Raw genomic sequence first — 22,191 nt, forward strand, 5'->3', positions numbered from 1 at the left:
TGGGACGCCCAGCCATCTCCATGCAAATCCTTTGCAAAGGCAGAGATTGCCTTTCACCTCCTCACTTCCAATGTGCCCCAGAATTCTTATCCTTTGAAGATCTGCTATTTCCACAAATCTATAAATTGATTTACTGCCCTGACCCTACCTGGTCAGCATCCCTTTGTTTGTGTATTCTAGGACATGCATTGCCTTTGTTTTCCAGGCTGGAATTTCTCTGGTTTCCACGTGTCAACCTTGACAGGCAGTGAACCAGGTGCCCCTGACTGCGTCACAGAGGCCGGGCAGCAGCTCTGTCTGTAGGTCCATCAGTGTCCACCCACCTTTGGTGGTGTTGAAGCCTCTTTCTCATGATGCAGTTCCTTGTGGCCTTGCGCAGCACAGCAGCACATCAGAGATGTGGCTTGGGGGACAGTGCCCAAGCATTCCCTGGCCCCCTTTCTGGAGAGTAACCAACAGCTCAGGCTCCTGTGGCCTATGACTATATTTAGATTACATTTTTCTGTCTGGGACCTTGGCCTGGCCTCACAGAGGTGCACCCCCCAGTTTTCTGGCAGCCTTTGTGTCCTTGAGTCCTCCTCTCTTAGCTGCGTTACTCAAAGGTGAGCCTGGACCTGCTATAGCCATATGGCTTTGAAATTTCTCTGCTCAAGAGGGTGCCCTGAACTCTTCTTTCTCTTTAATAATGTACAAACAACTTAAATGGAATCAATTAAAATACCCGTATCTGGAAGGCTCTAAAGTTTATGCGTCTTAATTCAGTTCTCCATTTTTTCCAACACTTTCTTTCTTACCTGTTTCATTTTCTACATATGGTTAAACACCCCTTCACTCACTCCTCCCCACCCAAAACGATCCCAATACTATTCGTGGTGAATTAAGTTTTTAAATGTCCTTAGTTACGGGATTTTAAAGCATATTATTTACGTGTGTTAATCCACTGGTTCCCCTTTTCACATACATATTTCAACAGTGAGCTCACATGCCACTTACAGAGACCACACTGGTAGATTACATTTGTTATGGGGTTCAATGGCCTAACTTTAATCACAGATTCCATTGAAGTTATGGCCATGAAGCCTATTGGTCTTTATTTTCCAGAGTTGCCAGCAATATTCTTCTGGTAAAAAGAAACCACTTCAGGCAATAGTTAAGGCCACAGGGTGCCACTTATATTGACACTGACAATTCTTGAATTTCACCCCTGCATTCAGTTAGTGAAGATCTGATTAGTTTGTTCATAAGATCATAAGCCAGTGACTTTCAACCCTGGCTGCATATCAGAATCACCTGGGGAGTTTTTAGAAAATTACCAATACTCAGACCTCACCACAGACCTCCTGAGGCAAAATTGCTATGGTGTGATCCGCTCTGTGGGCGATTCTGAGGTCCAGGTGTGAGAAGCCCTGGCCAGGGGCATCTTGCATGTTCTGTGAGTTTACCACCATTTGATCTAGTGCCTTGGACTTGTTCTTTTTGAAAACCACATGGGGGTGGAAATCTTCCTAAGTAAAGATCAAAGCAAACCACTTATTTCCTTTTTGTTGTTTTGTTTTGCTGTTTTTTGACTTTTCATTGCTGGCGAACCTCTCTCATGGCTGTACCACTAATTCTGCAACTGAAATTCTCTCTTTGATGTGCTTAAGCAAAGCTCTTTTCATAGATTAGGAGTTTCTGGTCAGGTACTCTTCTCCCCTGTTTCTCCCTTAAGAATCCTATTTTCTGATTTGTATCTGTCTTGCCACACTTGTGGCAACCTGTCCTCTTCATTCTGGCTATCTTTCCGTTTTGTGCAAGCTGAGTTTTGCCATACGGTGATTACAGATGCGTACCCAGAGTCCATTTCCCTTCTGCCCTTCGCACATGGCTCTTGTACTTCGTGGGTGTGAGTCCCATTCCTCATGCGAGGAGTTGGCTCAGGATCCCAGGCTGAAGCCAATCAGCACAAGGCACACCATTGACAACAGGGACTGAACCATGTGGCTCAGTGAAGGATACTGAGACAAGGGGAATTTTGATGAGGCCTTCTGGAAAAGAAGGGTCCCTGCTCTTAGGAGCAAGCTACCAGAAATGTTCTTTCTCCCTCTGGACCTAGAGGGATAGTCAGAGGGAAAGCCTAGAACTACTGCAGCCACTTTGCCACAGAAAGGAAGCCAGTCTGGGGATGAAGCTGACCCAAAGGAGGACACAGCTGGGGAAAACATGGAGAAATCATGACAGAGCCCATGTATTAAACCCCCTGAAGCCTTCCCTCTATCAGGGTGTTCAACTGCAGAAGCCAGTAAATTCCCTCATTGCATAAGTTGATTGAATTGATTTGCCATTATTTACAGCCTAAATCGTTGTAACTGCTGTACTGTGACACCCCTCCTTACTCTAACAGGCAAACATAAAGATTTCTAAAATCTGGACTTTCTGATCCTTGGCATGTGATTATTACCGGGTTTGAGGAAAGTCCTTAAAAACATTATCTCACATTTTTCCTATAGGAATTAATTTTCCCCCAAATCTCTATTAAAAATTTCAAACATTTAGAAACCTACCACCCTTAAACTTACCACCTAGTTTGATAATTATTGACATTTTGCCTTATATTTGCATTATCTAGTTCTATATTGATATTTATCTACCTACCTATAATATGCTAGTTATTTGAAAGTGTCAGTATTTTGCTGCTTCATCCTTGAATACTTTAATTTTAGCATATGTCTCCTAAGAACCATTAGCACACTATGAAAATTTATAATTCCTTAATATCATTTAATATCCAGTCTATATCCACATTTTCCCTCTTTGTTCCCCAAATTGTCTTTTGGAGGTTTTTTGTTTTTGTTTTTTAGAAATGTGGTTTTGCCATGTTCCTCAGGCTGGTCTCGAACTCCTGGGCTCAAGTGATCCGCCCACCTCAGCCTCCCAAGTGTTGGGATTGCAGGCACGAACCACTGTGCTCGGTCAGCTCTTTTATTTTTATTATTATTTTTTTTTTACCAGGATCCAGTCAAAGTTTGCTCATTGCATTTGTACATTTCTCTTTTACACCTTGGTTTCATAACTATTGCCTCCATTTTTATCATACTTTCAATCTATAACACTAAAGATCGTTATGAAAAATTTCCTTGGTCTTCTCTTTCCTGACATCATATTTAGCTGCACTGGTTAAATTCCCCACTATATATGGTTCCCTCATTTCCTTCCTGTATCAATTTCTATTCAATACTCAGAAATAAGTCCCATGGGGTAGCATCCTTCTTTAAAAATCACGACCCTGGGGGAGAAGGGACAGGTCTTTTCAGCAGAATTCCAGTTAATAGAAAATCATCATTTAGCAATGCCATAGGAATAACTGTTACATCCAAGAACCATTAGAGGATCCTAAAATTCATGACAAAGAGCACTTTAACCAAGGGATCACAGTTCTCTTCACACGCAATAAGATACTGACATCATGTGCCTCCTAATATGACACATTGAGTCAGGCACAGGGTCACTTCTGCAGGCTTTCTGCCAAAATTCCTAACCTCAGTCTAACCACGAGAAAACACTGGACAAACTCTCCCTGAAGTAGATTCTACTAAATAAATGGTCAGTACTCTTCCAAGTTATCACGGTCAAAAAGACGGAGTAATTGTTCTGGATTGGCAGAGGTTAAGGAGACATAACAACCAAATGCAGTGTGAGATCCTGGATTGGATCCTAGACCAGAAAAAGAACAGTAGTGGGACAGCTGGCCAAATATGAATAAGATCTGCAAATTCGTTAGGAGTATTGTATCAATATTAATGTTTGGCTTTGATAACTTATATAAGATGTTCACATTGGGAGAAGCTGCATGAAGGGTATATAGGTTCTCTGTGTACCTTTTTTGCAATTTTTTTAGTAAGTCTAAAACTTTTTTTAAAAAGACTCCTCTTCCCCCAGTTAATTTATAAGTTTCTCTTTCAGAGTTAGTGTGTTTGATAAGATCAAACCAAGACTTAATAAGCAGAGCTAGGAAACTAATATTTGTATCATAAAACAATCACTGTTGATTCTTACCCGAGAGCCTCTGTCCTCTCACAAATACACTCCCATTTCTACTCAGTTTTGATTTGGAGTCCGATCCAGAACGTCCCAGGTTAAATATTGATTTCCACTTCTTTGATTTACTGGAGAGCTTTCGCCTAAAAGAACCAAGGCATAAGGGGTTAGTTTGTTAACTAGTCATTTCAAGGGGACTTTTAAATTGAGACCAAATATTCCATTTATGTCCTTAGTTATGAATGGCTCTGATATTTCAGGAAATTCCCCTCTAAAATCCAAGGTAAACTTGATTCTTACCTTGTCTAGAGATGCCCCAGGTGACCAAGCAAGGCTTTCATGAGTCACAGCAAACTGTATTTCCCAGGGCAAGAGGTAAAGTGTGATATTAAAGGCAGAGGTGGGGGCAAACAGAGGCAAGGATCGGTGGGAATCTCAGCAGTCACAAGCAAACACGCAATTCTGGGAATTCTGATAAGCACTTTTGTTCTGGAATTTCAAAGACACCATTCATTCATTTCATTCATTTATTCATTTATAGAGATGGGGGTCTCACTATCTTGTCCAGGCTGGTCTTAAACACTTGGCCTCAAGCCATCCTCTCACTTCAGCCTCCCAAGTGCTGGGATGACAGGACTGGGCCATCCACCACACATGGCCAGTTTTTATGCAGGATGAAGCACTGAAGACCATATGGACCTGAGTCCTGTTAGGCTCCGGCACTATAACCACACTGCTGGGACATCCACAGGCAAAGAGAGGGCTGGTGAAGACTTTCATGGACTGAAAAGGGTTGGATGAGAAAGTCGACCTGGAAAAGAGTCTGGCCTGGTGAGGCTGAGGAGAGTAGCAGCCTGCAGGGCGTGGTCAATGATCACTACAGAGAAAGGCAGAGGGTAGTTAGTGTGTCTCTGGCTTAGCCTCACACCAGGCTGCTTTGGTGAGATGGGCAAAGGGGAGCACTAGGCTGGGTCGAGAGAGCCTGGCACCCCAGGGGTCACCATGGAGGCCTTGCCCTGCTGTGGCTCTGCCCAGCCATTGGAATGTATAAAGTTTCAGGATGAAAACCTGTAATCTGTGAGTTCCACAAGGCACCTAGTGTCTCTGCAGGGCTCTCATGGAACATCCAGATCTCAAGCCCACCATGTTTGTTGCTGTTGATGTTGTTGTTGTTGTTTTTGAGACAGGATCTCGCTCTGTTACCCAGGCTGCAGTTCGGTGGTGCAAACAAGACTTACTGCAGTCTTGACCTCTTGGGCTCAAGCAATCCTCCTGCCTCGGCCTCCCAAGTAACTGGGACTACAGGCACATGCCACCACACCCGGCTGATATTTTTATTTTTTGTAAAGACTGGGTTTCAGCTGGGCGCGGTGGCTCAAGCCTGTAATCCCAGCACTTTGGGAGGCCGAGACGGGCGGATCACGAGGTCAGGAGATCGAGACCATCTTGGCTAACATGATGAAACCCCGTCTCTATTAAAAAATACAAAAAACTAGCCGGGTGAGGTGGCGGGTGCCTGTAGTCCCAGCTACTCGGGAGGCTGAGGCAGGAGAATGGCGTAAACCCGGGAGGCAGAGCTTGCAGTGAGTTGAGATCCGGCCACTGCACTCCAGCCTGGGTGACAGAGCGAGACTCCGTCTCAAAAAAAAAAAAAAAAAAAAAAAAAGACTGGGTTTCACCATGTTGCCCAGACTGGTCTCAAACTCCTGGGCTCAAATGATCCTCCCATCTTAGCCTCCCAAAGTGCTGGGATTACAGGAGTGAGTCATTGTACCTGGACCCAGGATGTTTTTATGATCCATCTGAGATAGCTTTGCAGTGCTTGGTGGTTTCCTTTGGACTTGGCCTGCATTTTGTCAAGCTTTTATCCTTGGGGAATATTTTATAGGGTAGCATACCTTTGGGTATGGTGCACCCCAGGTGTGGTTTAAAGCACAAAGAAAATGCATTTGATGGTCTTTCCAAGGTATTCTTCCTGATCTCTGGAGGATCAGGGAGAAATGAGACTTATTCTCCAGGGACATAGGGAAAGGAGCAGTGGAGCTCAGTCTCAGGAAAACACAACCCATATACTTTCCAGCACACAGATGGGTTTCTCACCAGATGAGTTCCAGATATGTCATTCCTATAGCATGCAGCATGACTGGCATCTCCGAGTTGTGCAAGGTGGCAGCCTGTGCAAGAGGTGCCTGCTTTCATACCTCTTTTCACTGACCAAACAGTGGGGATGACACCTTCAATGGAAAGGTTGCCTTTCAGCCCCTCCACCTACAATCTGCTTAGATTTTAGGACTCCTGTTCAAACCCTGCTTCTTTCTACCATGGGGTACGAGTGAGGGGGTGGGTAGAGACCCAGGTGGCAACAGAGGAAGTGACAGGGAGAAATGAGAAAAGAAAATATTCTACCAATGAAAACAATGCTTTATTTGTTTTGGAGATGAGGGAGGGCTCTGACAGGCTCTGACAAGGATGCCAGGTTTGCACATCCCCAAGTGCTGCTCACCCAGAGCTATCAGCCTAGAATGACACTATTTGTCAAGGTGTCCTCCATCAGAACACTCAACCCTATGCCTTTTGTATTGTCACGTGGGGATGGAGGGTCAAGGGAGGGGGTCAAATTTTTGTTTTTAGTAAACTTTATTTTGTAAACACCAAGCCTGATTTATCCATACTAAAAAGTCAGGAATTTCAGTCATGACTTATGATGTGACCCCTCTAACACTCTCCCAACATGGTGCTTGATCAATGGGAGATCGGGGGTCTTGTTAACTTTGGGGCAGTGTATGCATAAAGGCATCAACCGCTGGTGAGAGAGTTGTAGAGACAGCTCCCTTCTCTTCTGGAATGTTTCCTTAAACCCCAACCCAGATGGTACCTCCAATCCACACCGCCATCTTGATCCTGAGACTGTATACCTCTCCTCCTCTTTCCTCTTCAACCACACATCTCCTAGAATTTTTTTAAAAGAGTGCCACTTACTTGTTGTCTGGTAACTCAAGGACTGTGTGGAAGAGGGTGCCCATGGGAGGGACAATCTCAGGCAGGCTGTTCTCCCTCCTTTCCTTGCGAGCAGGATGGTTAGTGGCCAGGCTGCGGGCCTGAGCTTCCTCAAGGCTCACCAGCTTCATGGGCAGGGAGAGGGCTGGCAAGGTCAGGCTCTTCATGATAGGCCGGTTTGCTGTAAAGGCAACAGAAGAGCTCAGTGTTGGAGGACGCCTGCTCATCACATCCACCCAGAGTCCCCATCCACAGTCCCTCCATTCCTGATCCCATGATGGGGGCTGAGTGCCACCCTGGCTTCTCTTGGGCATGGTGGGGCCTGGGGCTGAGGCTGCACACGGGAAACTGATGACTCTCCTGGCCAGACTTGCCAGAGGACAAACAGGGGCTTCAGGAGGTAGCTGCACCTTCCATACTTTTCAGAGAGGGACCATTCACTTATTCGTTCATTCATTCATTCATGCCTATAACAAGCATTTATTGAACACTCATTGTGAGCCAGAGTGACAACAACGAGTCTTTACTCCTGAAAACTCTGCCTCTGCCTCATGCTTCAGCCAGGTGGGAATGTCTGTCCAGCCACGGAGGTAGCCTAACGGTCAGAGTAGGATAGGAGGCTGCCTCTCCTCCCCACAGCTGGAGAGCACACGCTCCAAGGCCATTTCAGGTTAGAACCTCTACTTTCCCAGATCATCTAGGCTTATATCCCTGCCACAGGAAGATACAGCCTATACTATGCCCTGTGGTTTTCTTACTCACTACCCAGTTGTCTTCTAGTGTATGTAGCGGATCCTTTCCTATTCTATGGCATTTTTTTTAAGGAACGGAAGCGATGATGACAATCACTGACGCACAGGATTCTCTTTTCTCCAAGTCAGTGGTTCTCACCTTGAGGTGATTTTGTGTACCACTCCCCTCCCCACTCAGGGACATCTGGCAATGTCTGGAGATATTTTTGATGGTCATCAATGTGTGTGGGAGTGCTACTGGTATCTAGTAGGCAAAGGCCAGGGATGCTGTTAAACGTCCTGCAATGCACAGAGCAGTGCCCCACAGTAGGAATCATCCAGCACTAAATATCAATAGTGCTGAGGTTGTGAAGCTGATCTAAGTTAAAAAATAGTCTGAGTTTGCTTCTATTTAGCTTTTGGTGACCTTGCCAGTTTTCTATGACTTCTGAAGTAGTAAAGAGACTCAAGGATAATTTAGATCAATTGAAATCACTTTTGGTGGAAGACTCACTGTATTTTCAGAAAGCAAATTGATGGCACTATTTCTCTTTGCAGCGCATGACCCTCTGTGGGTGGGGAGAAGTAAAACTATTGAAAAAGGGCCTCATGGAAAATGGAGACAACTGTTATGTGACAATGGGGTGTTTCTGGGGAGGACTAGCATGGCACTCATTCAGTAGGACTACTGTTAAATACAGCCTGGGATCCTGAAAACTTTTCAGTAAACTTTCTGGCTTTAACGCAGTCTTTTGACCCAATCCAAAGAGGGTTAAAATATTTAAATTTAATCTACTTTGAATATTTGTTCAAAGACTCTCACATATTCTTTATTATTCATGATTATGTATTTGCTTAAAAATACATAAAAATAAATACATACATTAACTCACTCTGGGAGCAACTGCAACAATGGGAGGAACATAAACTGCAGAAGACCAAGTTTAGTGCCCACCTCTCCCCTCAGCTCCAGGCTCCTAGGACTAAGGCCCGTTCAGCGTCTCTGCTTAGATGTTTGCGTGTGTGTGTGTTAGTTACGTTTTTGGTTTTCGTTTTTTGTTTTTTGAAACGGAGTCTCAATCTGTCGCCCAGACTGGACTGCAGTGGTGCAATCTCGGCTCACTGCAACCTCCGACTCCTGGGTTCAAATGATTCTCTTGCCTCAGCCCCCTGAGTAGCTGGGATTACAGGCACCCACCACCATGCCCAGCTAATTTTTTGCATTTTCTAAAATAGTAATGGGGTTTCTCCATGTTGGCCAGGCTGGTCTCGAACTCCTGACCTCAAGTGATTTGCCCGCTTCAGCCTCCCAAAACGCTGGGATTACAGGCATGAGCCACCGCGCCTGGCCTCTGCTTAGCCATTTCTAACTTTACATTTTGTAACAGAGCTTGTGATCCGTGCTCCTCTGCTCTACTCTAGTACCTCCTCTCATCTTCTCTGTGTCAGTAGGTGGCACCACGGACCACCCAGTGCCTAAGCTAAAGCCTGGGGGGTTGTTATTTTTTATTTATTCATTTCCTTAATTCATCTCTCCTTCCATATACAGCCTATAAGCAAGGCTTGTAACTCTACCTCCAAAATGCATCCGGAACCCAGCCACTTTCCTCCTTCCCACTGCTACAGGCTGCCATGATTTCCCACTGCTTTTGCCATAGCTTCTCAACTGGTCTCCCTGCTTCCAGCCTCTCAGCCTCTCCTCCACACAGCAGCTGGAAGGCTTAGATCCTGCACTGGCCTGCTCAAAACCCTCCAATGCTTTCCCAAGACACAGAACAAACCCATCCCTTCGCATGACCTAAATGGATCTTTCATCTGCTTCCCCTTTCCTGTTTGCCCACTGGCCCAGTAGTCTACAAAAATATAGTAGACATTTAAAAATGTATACATATACATATATATATAAATTATACATATACCTATTATATATATACACATATGCCACTGTGTTTGCGCACTGTGTTTGCGTCATGTGTAATAGCAAACATATAAAAAATAATAGAAATTACACAGTATAAGACAAAAATAAACGGAAAAAAGAAATTCGAACAGTTTCTCCCAACACCCATAACTCATTACTTTGGTCTTTGGTACCCATCAGAGTGGGGCACCCCACTTTGAAGGCCACATTGGTTCCAGCCACATTGGCCAATGTTCTGCAACACCGCAAGTTTTCTGCCTCACAGCTTTTACAACCTCTGTTCTCCGTCTTCGGAACATTTGCTCATAGATCCTCACATGCCTGGTTCCCCATGTCATTCGGGTCTCAGTTCAAAGATCACTTCTTTAGAAACCATGACCACTCTGTCCCAAAATCATACCCCCAAGTCACTGACTATTGCCTTACTCTGCTGCGTTTTCTTCTTGGTATTTATTGTCTTTGAAGTGATAATATATTTATTTGTAAAGGTATATATTGCTTGTCTTCCCAACCAGACCATAGTTCTATGCCGGAGAGGGTCTCTGTCATTTTGTGCACTGATGTGTCTCCACTGTCTAGAACAGCACCTAGTTCATAGGAGATATTCAATACACATTTATTTTTCAGTGAATATTAGAGATATCACAATCTCTTTGGCCTCAGTGTTCTCATCTATCAAATAAAATTACTGGATTCAATGCCTTCTTCTATGCTGTGAATGTTTCTGTCCCCTCAAAATTCATATGTTAAAATAGAATCCTCAAAGCAACAGAATTAAGAGGTGAGGCCTTTAAGAGGTGAGGCCTTTAGGCCTTTAGGTCATGAGGGTGGAGCCCTAATGAGTGGGATTAGTGATCTTATCAAAGAGGCCCAAGGGAGCTTGTTTCACCTTTCCCCATGTGAGAAAACAGTGAGAAGGTGCCGACTGTGGGGAATGGGCCCTCACCAGACACTGAATCTACCGGTCCCTGGATCTTGAACTTCCCAGCCTTCAGAAGTGAGAGAAATACGTTTATTGCTTATAAGCTAACCAGTTCATGGTATTTTTTTATGGCAGCCCAAATGGACTAAGACAACTTCTAAAATCTTTTCAGTTTGAAGCAGAACTCTGTGCAAATCTAAAATTCCAGAGAATAGGGAATAAAATTCCATTTTGTGTAAATATTAAGTATGGCACTTTACCAAACTCCGTAAGAATTTATATAATAAGAACCTTTAAATGAAATGTATGTGAACAATGAGCACTGGAGGCAATCAGAGTTAAAGGCTAAAGAGAAAACTGGATTTTAATATGCAGGACAAAAAGATGGTTAAGGCAATAGCCATAAAGAGAAAAGGCATTTTCAGGTTGGAATTAGGACGAGCCTTAACATTAACAGTCATGGATGGGATTTGCTGTCCAGAAGAATATTTCCCAAAAGGCCTAGTTCTCCACAATGATTTATTTATCTATTTTCGTATTCTTTTCCTCACAGAGGCAGAATAGAGTTAAGGAAAGAGCGTGGGCTAAAAGATTTGGGTTCAGCAGTCCACATGCAGCAAGTTACTCGCTAGGTGGCTCTGGGAAGTTACTAAGTAAGCTATTCTGGTTCTCTGTTCTTCATGTATAAAATAAGGTTGATAATGACTTTATCATGTTTGCTGTAATAAATCAGTGAAATGCTGCATGTGGAAAACCTACAACAGTTCCCGCTGTAGAGTAAATCCTCAGTAAATTTTTTTGTGGGCTCAAAAGGGTGAATGAATAAATGTATGCATATTACTTCTCTTTTACTTTCAAAAAAGTTTTTATATAGTTTAAAAGAAAAAACTCTATAACTGGAGAGTCGAAATAAAAAAGAAAGGCCAGCCACTCTGACATATATAATAAAGAGAATTGAAAATATATATTCAAACAAAAACGTGTACGTGAATGTTCACAGCAGCATTATACATAATCATAAAAAGCAGAAACAACCCAAACTAAGGAATGGATAAAAATGTGGTATATCTATACAACAGAATATTATTCAGCCATAAGAAAGAATGAAGTACTGATATATACAACAACATGGGTAAATCTTGAAAACATATGCTAAGGAAAAATAAAAATAAAACAGTCGGCTAGGCACAGTGGCTCACACCTGTAATCCTAGCACTTTGGGAGGCCACGGCAGGCAGATCCCTTGAGGTCAGGAATTTGAGACCAGCCTGGCCAACATGGTGAAATCCCTTCCCTACTACAAATACAAAAAAAAAATTAGCCAGGTGTGGTGCTGGGCACCTGTAATCCCAGCTACTCAGGAGGTTGAGGCAGGAGAATGGCTTGAACCTGGGAGGCAGAGGTTGCAGTGAGCCAAGATCATGCCACTGCACTCCAGCCTGGGCAACAGAGTGAGACTGCATCCAAAAAAAAAAAAAAAAAAAGTCACAAAAGACCATATATTGCATGATTCCATTGATATGAAATGTCCAGAAAAGGCAAATCCATACAAACAGAAAGTAGACTAGTGGTTGCCAGGGCCTGTGGGGAGAGGAACATGTGAAGTGATTGCTAAATGGGTATGGGGTTTGTTATGGTTTGAATGTGTTCCCCAAAGTTCATGTGTTGGGAACTTGAGCCCCAATGCAACACTGTTGTGACGTGGGACCTTTATGAGATGATTAGGTCATGAGGAATCTGCCCTTCTAAATGGATTAATGTCATTTTGCAGGAGTGGGTTCATTCTTGTAGGAGTGGGTTTGTTATAAAATCAAGTTCAGCCCCCTATCTCACACTCTCTTAACTTTCCATCTTCTACTATAGGAGGACGCAGCAAGAAGGTAAGGCCCTCACCAGATGCTAGCCCCTTGATTCTGGACTTCCCGGCCTCTGGAACCATGAGAAATAAATTCCTTTTCATTGCAAATTACCCAGTCTATGGTGTTCTGTTATAGCAGAACAAAACGGAGTAAGACAGGTTTCTTTATGGACTGATGAAAATAGTATGGCATTAGGCAGTAGTAATGGTTGTACAATTCTGTGACTACATTAAGAACCACGGAATTTTACACATTAACGTGGTTAAAATGATGAATTTTATGTTATGTAGATAAAATAATTTTTTAAATGATCATAAACTACATAGAGGACAGGGTAGGGATGGGAACAGTTATACCAGGAATCAAAATTTGATACTAATTGCAACTGATTATTCTGAAAACTGGTTTTTCCAAAATATTGGACAAACTGGAAAGGAGTTCTTTGATCAGCTAAAAAATATATTGCAGATTTTTTTTTATGCACCAGTGATTCTCCAAGTGTGGACCTGAACAGCAGCATCAGTATCACCTGAAAACTTGTTAGAAATGCAAATTATCAGCCACACTCCAAACATATTAAACCAGAAACTCTGGGGATGAGGTCCAGTAACCTTGGTTTAACAAACTCATCAGGTAATTTTGATTTACACTGATGTTGGAAAACCACTCTCATGTACCAAGCTTCTTAGTCAGCAAGATTTCTGGTCTTTACCAACTGGGTTCATGGGAGTTTAATTCACTCCTAGGGCTCATTATATTCATTACAAGATGCCCACAAACACACTCATTTTTGTATGCCTACTGCCTGGCACAGCGCAGAACAAAGCATTCAAGAAATTATTGAGAAGAGAATGCGTTCTGAATATATGTGTGAGTATGAACACGCTGCCTCTTAACTTGTTCCTCTAAGACTTCAAGGTGAAGGCATAAGGGTCTTCTGAAATACAGTGAAAGTAAAGATGAAGTCTAACAGTCAGGGAGAAGAATGCTGGCAGTACCTCTTTTAGAAAATAACTTGGAGTTTAAGAACTCACTAAAACTAGTAGAACATTATTCTAGTTCTATTTCAGCATACCACATTCACAGGATAGGCCATGTATATGACTGATTAGAAACATGCTAAAGCCACATGCAAGCACGCCATAGCTTCCTTTCACACATACAGATGTATATATGCACGATCCTCAGACACTGACACGCAGTAGTCAGCATACACACAGCCAACACTCAGAGCTAGAACTAAGCCCACCCTCACTTTCTGTTGAATCCCACCACTAGTTGCAAGAAAGAAGGATAGGCTGGTGGGGTATATGCTAGCAGGAGTCCTTACCATCATTCTCCAGAGACCCAGGTGCACCGTTGTTAAAGATTTGATCTACATGATTCAGTATGAACTCAATCACCACCTGCTGGACCCGGACTGCAAGGAAAGCTGCATCTCCATTGCAACCAGTGGCTTCAATTTCTTTAGACCTACGGTGTGGAAGAAACATATTCAGTGAGTGAGTTTGCCTTACAACCTAAAGCAGCAAGGGGAGCCAGTAGGCCTTTTGCACAAGCCTCATCTCCTAAATTGATACAGTTTATAGAATATTTTAATTATTTAGGGCCAATTAAAGGAACTCCCCAAAGGCTGTGAAACCCAACAAACTGAACAAATTTGAAACAGTTACCAGGTACTCTACATTGCAATACTATAAACACTATCCCGTACACATACAGAAATGGACTTTCGTTTCCTGCATGGTATGCCTTTCCACTCCCACCTACCTGTTCTGTGGAGCAGGTCTTCATCTATTAAATCATATGAAGCAGCTGATTCAAGTTGTAGCCAGCTGTGACTCCACCAAAACAAGCCAGTGAGCCCCAAAACAATAAAGTCCTTTTCAAGAAATTGTAACATACAGACCCATAAGTTCAGCCATATTGTAGCTGTAGCCAAAAATGTCTTTAGAACTCAGAGTTTCCAAGTTAGCAGACAGAGAGCTTAGGCTATTATCGCCTAAATCACCTTTAATTCTATATGTGTTATAAATGACCACTTAAGCCACAGATTTGTTTTAAAGGGGCTTCAATGTGAAGAATTCAATCTTCATTTCAATCGGGGGCTGCTCTGAGCCCCCCGGGGTGGTGACAAGGGGAGGGTACAGTGGTTACCTGAGGAGGTTTGGCGCCCACACCAGGGCCAGGTTCCGGGCGTGCATGTTGGTCTTGCTGCTGAAGGAGGCGATATGGGCCAGGTGTCGAATCAGGTATTCCAAGGTCCTAGAATGGTTTGTTTTTTGACAAAGTAAGAAACTTCAGTGTCCGTGTGAAGCCTGACATATGGAGATAATTTCTAAATTTGGATTTAAGAGACTCTAAATATTTCTATCTTACTGAATTTGGAAGGAATATTGGGAAGATGTCAAGATTGACCAGAAGTGATTTTCTTGGCCCTAGGCACACTGACCCAGGGTGGGGAAGGGGGTCCATCTTGTCAGATGTAAGCAGAGGCCCCTGGAGTACCAGTCGGAGACAGAACCAGGGCATCACAGCACCTCAGAGCCCGGAGGCTCTTAGTGGCCATTTGTTCCTCTTTTCAACCAGGGTAGGATGGCTTCAAGCAGTTTTGAAATAGGCTCTCCTCTAGGCTTGTTTTAATAAAAATTCTCCCAGCTACAGGGATCTTGGTACTTGTCAGGGAGCTAATTTCACGGATAAACATTTATTAGGAAGTTCTTTCTTATACCACATCAAAATCTGCCCCCTTGTAAAAGATGGGCAGGCATAGGGAACACTGGGAAAGGTGGCAAAATTAGGGGCTAAACTGTGAGAATGAAATGAAAGGGTGGGGGATGATGATAGGGATGGTACTAATGAGCAAATAGAACAATCAGCCAATGCTCAAGAGCCCACAGTCAACCCATGCTGAAAAGCTATCTTGGTTGCCATAGATTTGGTTATGCTACAAATCTGGGTATGAACCAAGAATGCCACCAAGAGGCCAGTATGCATCATCGGAATGACTTCCTGAGGGGTTCTGAGGGGTGTCCTGCAGGTGATTTGGAGATGGCCTGCTCCTTGCTGCCAATGTTCCTGGTCAGACACCAACTCACTTTGATAATAGTGACCTGTTCACCCACCTCAAAATGCCCTCGGGAAAGCCTAAACTGGCTACTGTCCACTACATTGGTTCCTTTCCATGATGCCAGCCTGTCTCTTTGGTATTACACTGCATTGAGAGGCCACACGTTTCTTTCCCCAACCATTCTTACCTATAGTGGGATGGAGGAAGCTCCTGGATAACATTTTGGATTCGGGCCAGTTGGCCTTCTTCAGGGCAATGCGACACTGCCTCCTGTGGAGAAGAACACAAGGCAGCCTGGTGAGTGCCTGAGAGTGGAGACGGCCATCTGCATGTGCTGGAATCACTTGAGCCCTCATATCCAGCCTCACAACCATGCCTAGAGATCACCCTTCCAAGAGGCATGCTTTACTATGAAAACCACCAACCCACGACAGTTTCTGTCGGTTCTGGATGTGTGTGCAGGGGCTTCACCGTGTGTGCACAGGGGGCGGTGGGCTGCCTGGGACTCTGGGTATCCTGAGATGGTTGCTAGGCATCTGGTAAGAATGTGTAGAATCTCGGGTGTGTCTCAGGGGTAGAGAGACACAGAGACTTACACACAGAGAGATAAAGAGAGAGAGACAGGCCCAGCATGGTGGCACATGCCTGTTATCCCAGCTACTCAGGAGGCTGAGGTGGGAGGATTGCTTGAGCACGAGAGTTTGGATCTAGCCTAGCGACATAGTGCAACTCATCCCTAAAATATGAATGAATGAATGAATGAATGAATGAATAACAAGCAAGTAAATAAATAAATAAAAGAGACATATACAGAATGAGATGGAGATGACAGGGTGGTGCCAAGTCCACTCAGCCAGCTGTCTTTGTGGGTGCAAACAGCTACTGCCTACCTATCCCGCGACTACTCCATGACCTCAAGGACTCAGCTGCTGCCTGTCCTAGAAGCCAGGAAGCAGGGAAGACGTGCCTTTCTTGGCAGGGATAGTCCCTGAAACCTGGTGGCCTTGCCCAGACTTGCTCTCCAGTTATTTGCTGTCTGGGTATTTTGTTCCCCCATCAGCCCAAGTGCCTTCAAGGAGAGGCAGGAATAGCAATAAAGGCAACGTGATTACAGGCTGGCCCATGTCCATCTCTTGCCTGCTGGGGGTTGCTGCACGATGCAGGCATCCCTGGGCAGATTCCCCTGGTCCCAGCCCTGCACCCCTGTTCTGAGAATCTGTCCTGCGGTGCTCATGGCCCCTCCCACTGCAGTGTGAGTACTCACGAACTGCCAGCATCTGAGCAGCGCCTGAGCCTAAGGTCCATGGTAACCACAGCTATCTTTTATTTTTCACTGAGATATAATTTATGTATATTAAAAATGTGTGGATCTTAAACGATAGCTTCATGAGTTTACTTCATATGTATACACCTGGGTAACCCACCTAGATCAAGATGTACCTTAAAAGGGGCTTTAAGATCATGAATTCACAGGCACACATCACGTAGTCTTATATTTCCTCCCAGTGCTGGAAACTTGCTTTAGATTGATACATAACAAAAGGTACAATCATGGAATATCTTAATTAATTTGATAAATATTGCCCCTTGCCATACAACCCAAAATAAGATCCTAACGAGGTGATGGTTTTCTTATGTTGCTCACCTCTGTTCAACCTTTAGCTGCCGTGTGCTTGTTGCATGTAAATAATGAATTTCACACTCGCAGTAATGAGAAGTTTTAGGCACAGAAAAGTGGAAGGGAATTAATTTTACCAGCATCTTCAGTTCCTACGACCCACCAGCTGAGTGTGATCTGTTTTAGCCTAGAGGAGACCACTGAGGTTCTGTTCCAGCCTGGGCCTCCCAATCCCTCCCACTTTTTCCCCACAGGACTCACTGCTATTACACTACAAGAATACACTTAGTTATTGGAGTTATTGTTTACTGTCTGTCTCCCTTGCTAGAACATAAGTTCTGTGAGTGCAGGAACGTCATGAATCCCTGTGTCCAAAACAGTGCCTGGCACACAGTATGTGTGAGACAGCAGGTCAGGGCTTTGCCCACCAAGTTTTTTCTTTTTTACCTTTTTTATTTAATTGAAGTAAACCAAACATACAGAAGCCCACCATTTTTAAAGGCAATCCGACTTCTCTATGTGGAAATCTTGAGGTCTCACATTTGAAGCAGAGGTGGGGAAAAACGTGGGACTGGGAGGATTACAGTCATAGGCGTTCCAGTCTTCTGGTGGGTTTGCCAGCCTGAGACCAGGCCCAGCCTAAGCAACATCGCTGCCGCAATCCTCGCTTTGTGAGATACGCAGGGTGTAGGGTAGGGGCAAGAATGGGGCCTCCGGTAAGCACCCTGACACCTCCCTTTTCTTCCCTGGGGCTGTCATTTGGAAAACATGATTGTGGAGAGGACCCTGGCTCCGCAAGGCAGTGAGAACCTTGGAACGGGGAGCCGAGGGAGAGAAGCTCTGGGGGAGGGAAGGGCTGCCGGAATGCTCTGTGGACTCTCCCACATTCTGCTGTGCACACAGGGCCACGGGAGGGGGAGCTTCTCTTCATCTCTCTGCAAAGCCCGACTCATGCTTCACATATGTTGTACCACTAACCCCACCCTCCTTTTAAAAATGTGTCTGGGGAATAAAGGTGTAGGTCAATTTAACAACCCTCATGGAAAGTTCCTTTAATATTTTAGGAAGCTGTTAGTCATCTTTGTTCTCCAAGAGGCGGGGCAGGCTCATCCCCGGATGCCTGCAGGTCCCATTTGGGACTGGCGTTTATTTCATTATTTGCAACCTCTCCCCATCCTACCCCAAACCTCTCCGGAAGCTTTCTAAATCCAGGTTTTCCTTCTGGAGGGGCCTGGCCACTGCTACCTTATTTTGAGCTTCTCTATGTTCTCCCATTAGGACCACAGAACCCATAGCTGGCCAACTGGGGGATGGGAGTGGAAATTTTACCTACCCCAATTTTTTGCCTATAAGAGAATTTCACTCAGCATTAGTCAGGCCAAGATGGCTAATGGTTAAATCTTAAAAGATCTAAGATGAATCTGTGACTATTTGTTCTTTTCAAATCAGTATCAATAAGGCCAGCTTCCTGCCCTTGGAGGACGCTAGCAGAGGCTGCGCTCTTGTCCTCTGTAGTAGGATTCTCACTCTGGGTTTCTGTTTACTCAAAGCGACCACGGTCCCTGAGCTCAAGTCCTGCTGCCCAGGCAGCCCTGTCACCAGGGTGGCCCGACACAGTCTGAGGCTCTCCCAACAGCACCCCAGCTGCAACTTTAACTTTTTATTCATTACTTTAAAATTATCAAACCATTTTTATTATTTTAAGGTATTTTAAGCTATTTACTAGACCTTTAAAAAGTAATTTACGCACATAATTTAAAATGTAATTCATGCACATAATTTAAAAAAAAAAAAAAAAAAGGAAAGCATCCAAAGGAATGTACAAGGAAAGTTAACCTTCCTTCCAACTACAGACTCCAGAGGAACCACTGTGTGTCCTTCAGGGCAGTCTTTATAGCTACGTCTTTGTTACACCTTTGGAAGCAAGCACTCCTAACTGAGCTGGTCCCTCTGCAAATTCCCCTGCTCCGTCTCTCATCATTTCCACCTGCCTTGCTCCATACAGGCCACACTGGCCTCCACATGTCCCCTAAGCAAAGCCCAGTGTATCCCGGCTGTCCCCAAAGCCTTTGTACCTGCTGCTTCTTCTTGGCACCCTGTTTTCCCAGATACTTGCACAATTTGTTCCTTCACTTCATCCTTGCCTCTGTTCAAATGCCACCTCCTAAAGAGACCTCTGATTATCCTGTCTAAAAGAAGAGTCCCCATCATTCTCTCCCCTGTGCCCTGCATTATTTTTCTTCACAGTACTTATCAACTGTTCACATTATGGGTCTATGTCTTACATTGTGTATCATCTGTCCCTTCCATTAAAATGTAAGTTTCACAAGCACAAGGATTTTCTCTGCTCTATTCACCATTAAATCTCCACAACTAGAACTGTGCCTGCCAAATATATGTAGTAGATGCCCGATAAACACTGTTGAATGGAAGGATTAAGTGAATGAGTCAGTATTTTGCTTTGTGCTTGAAAATGCTAAATAGCCACATTTGGGCCACACTTCCAGACCAGCATCCTGGGCTCATTCCCCATCGTGATGAACACCAGCATTGCAGAGGCAGCTCCTTTTGGGCTCTGGGCTCCCGGCAGGATGACCAATGTCCTGGTTTGCCCAAGACAGTTTTCCTGGAACATGAGATTTTCGGTGTTGAAACAGGGAGAGTCCCTGGCAAACCAAGACAATTGGCTACTGTTCCCCTTTGCAGCCATCTTGAGCTCACAACCAGCCTGACTTTACCTGTTGCAAGGTGTTAGTTGTCTGCCCTAAGTGACATTGCCTTTTTTTTTTTTTTTTTGAGATGGAGTCTCACTCTGTCACCCAGGCTGGAGTGTAGTGGCGCAATCCTGGCTCACTGCAACCTCCACCTTCCAGGTTCAAGCGATTCTCCTGCCTTAGCATCACAAGTAGCTGGGATTACAGGCGCATACTACCATGCCCGAATAATTTTTGTATTTTTAGTAGAGATGCGGTTTCACCACGTTGGCCAGGCTGATCTCAAACTCCTGACCTCAAGTGATCTGCCTGCCTCAGACTCCCAAAGTGCTGGGATTACAGTCATAAACCACCAAACCTGGCCCTAAGGGACATTTCAAATGAGAGTTGCTAGTCAACAAATCTGTCAGTAAATATTTCCTAAGTAACAGTTACAACATTTTCCAGTAGCTAGGGAGCAGAGAAACACAGCAATAAATAAAATAAACACAATTCCTGTCCTCGGGAAGCTTAAAATTTAACCTAGGGAGACTGATGGGTAAACACATTATTTCAGGCAGGGCTTGATGGCACACACCTGTAGCCCTAGTTACTCCAGAGGCTGAAGCAGGAGGGTTGCTGGAGCCCTGGAGTTTGAGGTTGCAGTGAGTTATAATTACACCGCTGCACTCCACATTTTGCAAACAGGGCAAGAGTGCATCTCTAAAAATAAATAAATTTCAAAAATTTAAAAAGATACTATTTTGATATAAATTAAATATACATTCTGACAGGTGAAAAGTTTAATTAAAAAAAGAAAAAAGGCAAATACATAATTTAATACCTCTCTTAATGGCCTTCTCCAAAAATCTCATGTCAGCAAAGTTTTCCTATTTTGGGTGTAATAGTTTTAGCTGGATCAATCTGAACAAAACTGATTTTTTCCTAAAATAAATGGTGTTATTTTCTGATAAAAATGAAATGTAGTAGGTTGAATAACTGCTCCCGAAGATATCAAATCCTAGTCACTGGAACCTGTAAGTGTTACCTTATTTGGAAAAGACTCTTTGCAGATGTGGTTAAATTAAGGATGTTGAGTGGGGACATTATCCTTGATTATCTGGTCGCATCCTAAATGCAGTCACAGGTATCTATGTAGGAGCAGGGCAAAGGGAGATTTGACACAGACAGAAGAAGAAAAGGCAATGTGGCCCTGGAGGCAGAGACGGAGTGATGCACCAACAATCCAAGGAATGTCAGCAGCGATCAGAAGCTGGGAAGGGCAAGGAACAGCTTTTCCTCTAGAGCCTCTGGAGAGAGCATGCCCTGCTGAGACCTTAACTTCAGCCCAGTGAGGCTAATTTCAGACTTCTGGCCTCCAGAACTGTGAGGGAATAGGCTTCCGTTGTTTAAGTCATCTAGTTTATGGCAATTAGTTACAGCAGCAACAGGAAACTAATACATGTACTTAAAATTAAAGTAGGAAATCTGCAGAAAATAAAAAATCCCCTTTTATCACATCACCCAGAAATAACTACTACTAACCTACTTACAGGTGAAGCAAAAAACAAAACAAAACAAAAAACAAAAGCAGCAGTTTGATCAGGCCTCCAAGCAGCGAACATAAACACTGGCTTCATTTCCTATTTAGTTACAGATATTGCTTTCTTCCCTGTTTAACGTGATATTACGGTGTGTTTGTCTGTTTTTGTGTCATTATGAAGGAATACTGTATTAGCCCTTTTTCACATTGCCATAAGAACTACCTGAGTCAGGGTAATTTCTGAAGAAAAGAGGTTTAATGGACTCACAGTTCCACAGGCTTCACAGAAAGCATGGCTAGGAGGCCTTGTGAAACATAATCATGGCAGAAGGTGAAGGGGAAGCAAGCAGGCCTTACCGCGGCGGAGCAGGAGTGAGAGAGAGAGGGCTGAGGGGGAACTGCCACACACTTCTGAACCATCAGATCTTGTGAGAACTCATTCACTATCATGAGAACAGCAGGAGGAAAACCACCCCCATGATCCAATCCCACCAGGTCCCTCCCTCGACATGTGGAGATTACAATTCGAGATGAGGTTTTGGTGGGGACAGAGCCAAACCATATTGAATACCTAAGACTGGGTAATTTACATAGAAAAGAGGTTGAACTGGTTCACGATTCTGCAGGCTGTATAAACATGGTTCCAGTATCTGCTTCTGGTGAGGGCCTCAGGAAGCCAGCAGTCACGGTGGAAGGCCAAGGGAGAACAGGTGATGCCACGTGGTGAGAGAGTGAGCATGAGACAGCAAAGTGGGAGGTCCCAAACTCTAACCAGATCTCACACGAACTAACTAAGTGAGAACTCATTCATCACCAAGGG

At 44.1% G+C, this 22,191-nt stretch overlaps 1 protein-coding gene across 3 annotated transcripts in view; it reads right to left on the reverse strand.

Annotated features, from left to right (window-relative positions):
- Nucleotides 1-22,191, reverse strand: part of ARHGAP31 (Rho GTPase activating protein 31) — a 123,602-nt gene that overhangs the window by 20,548 nt on the left and 80,863 nt on the right. For all 3 annotated transcript variants that reach the window (XM_015129955.3, XM_015129956.3, XM_077993854.1), the window contains exons 4-8: nt 15,705-15,787; nt 14,605-14,712; nt 13,778-13,920; nt 6,997-7,195; nt 4,036-4,160 (exon numbers count right to left, since the gene is read on the reverse strand). In XM_015129955.3, coding sequence (XP_014985441.3) covers nt 4,036-4,160; nt 6,997-7,195; nt 13,778-13,920; nt 14,605-14,712; nt 15,705-15,787 — 658 coding nt within the window. The remainder of the gene's footprint in view (nt 1-4,035; nt 4,161-6,996; nt 7,196-13,777; nt 13,921-14,604; nt 14,713-15,704; nt 15,788-22,191) is intronic.

This window comes from Macaca mulatta, chromosome 2 (assembly GCF_049350105.2).
Source record: "Macaca mulatta isolate MMU2019108-1 chromosome 2, T2T-MMU8v2.0, whole genome shotgun sequence".
Lineage (NCBI taxonomy): Eukaryota > Metazoa > Chordata > Mammalia > Primates > Cercopithecidae > Macaca > Macaca mulatta.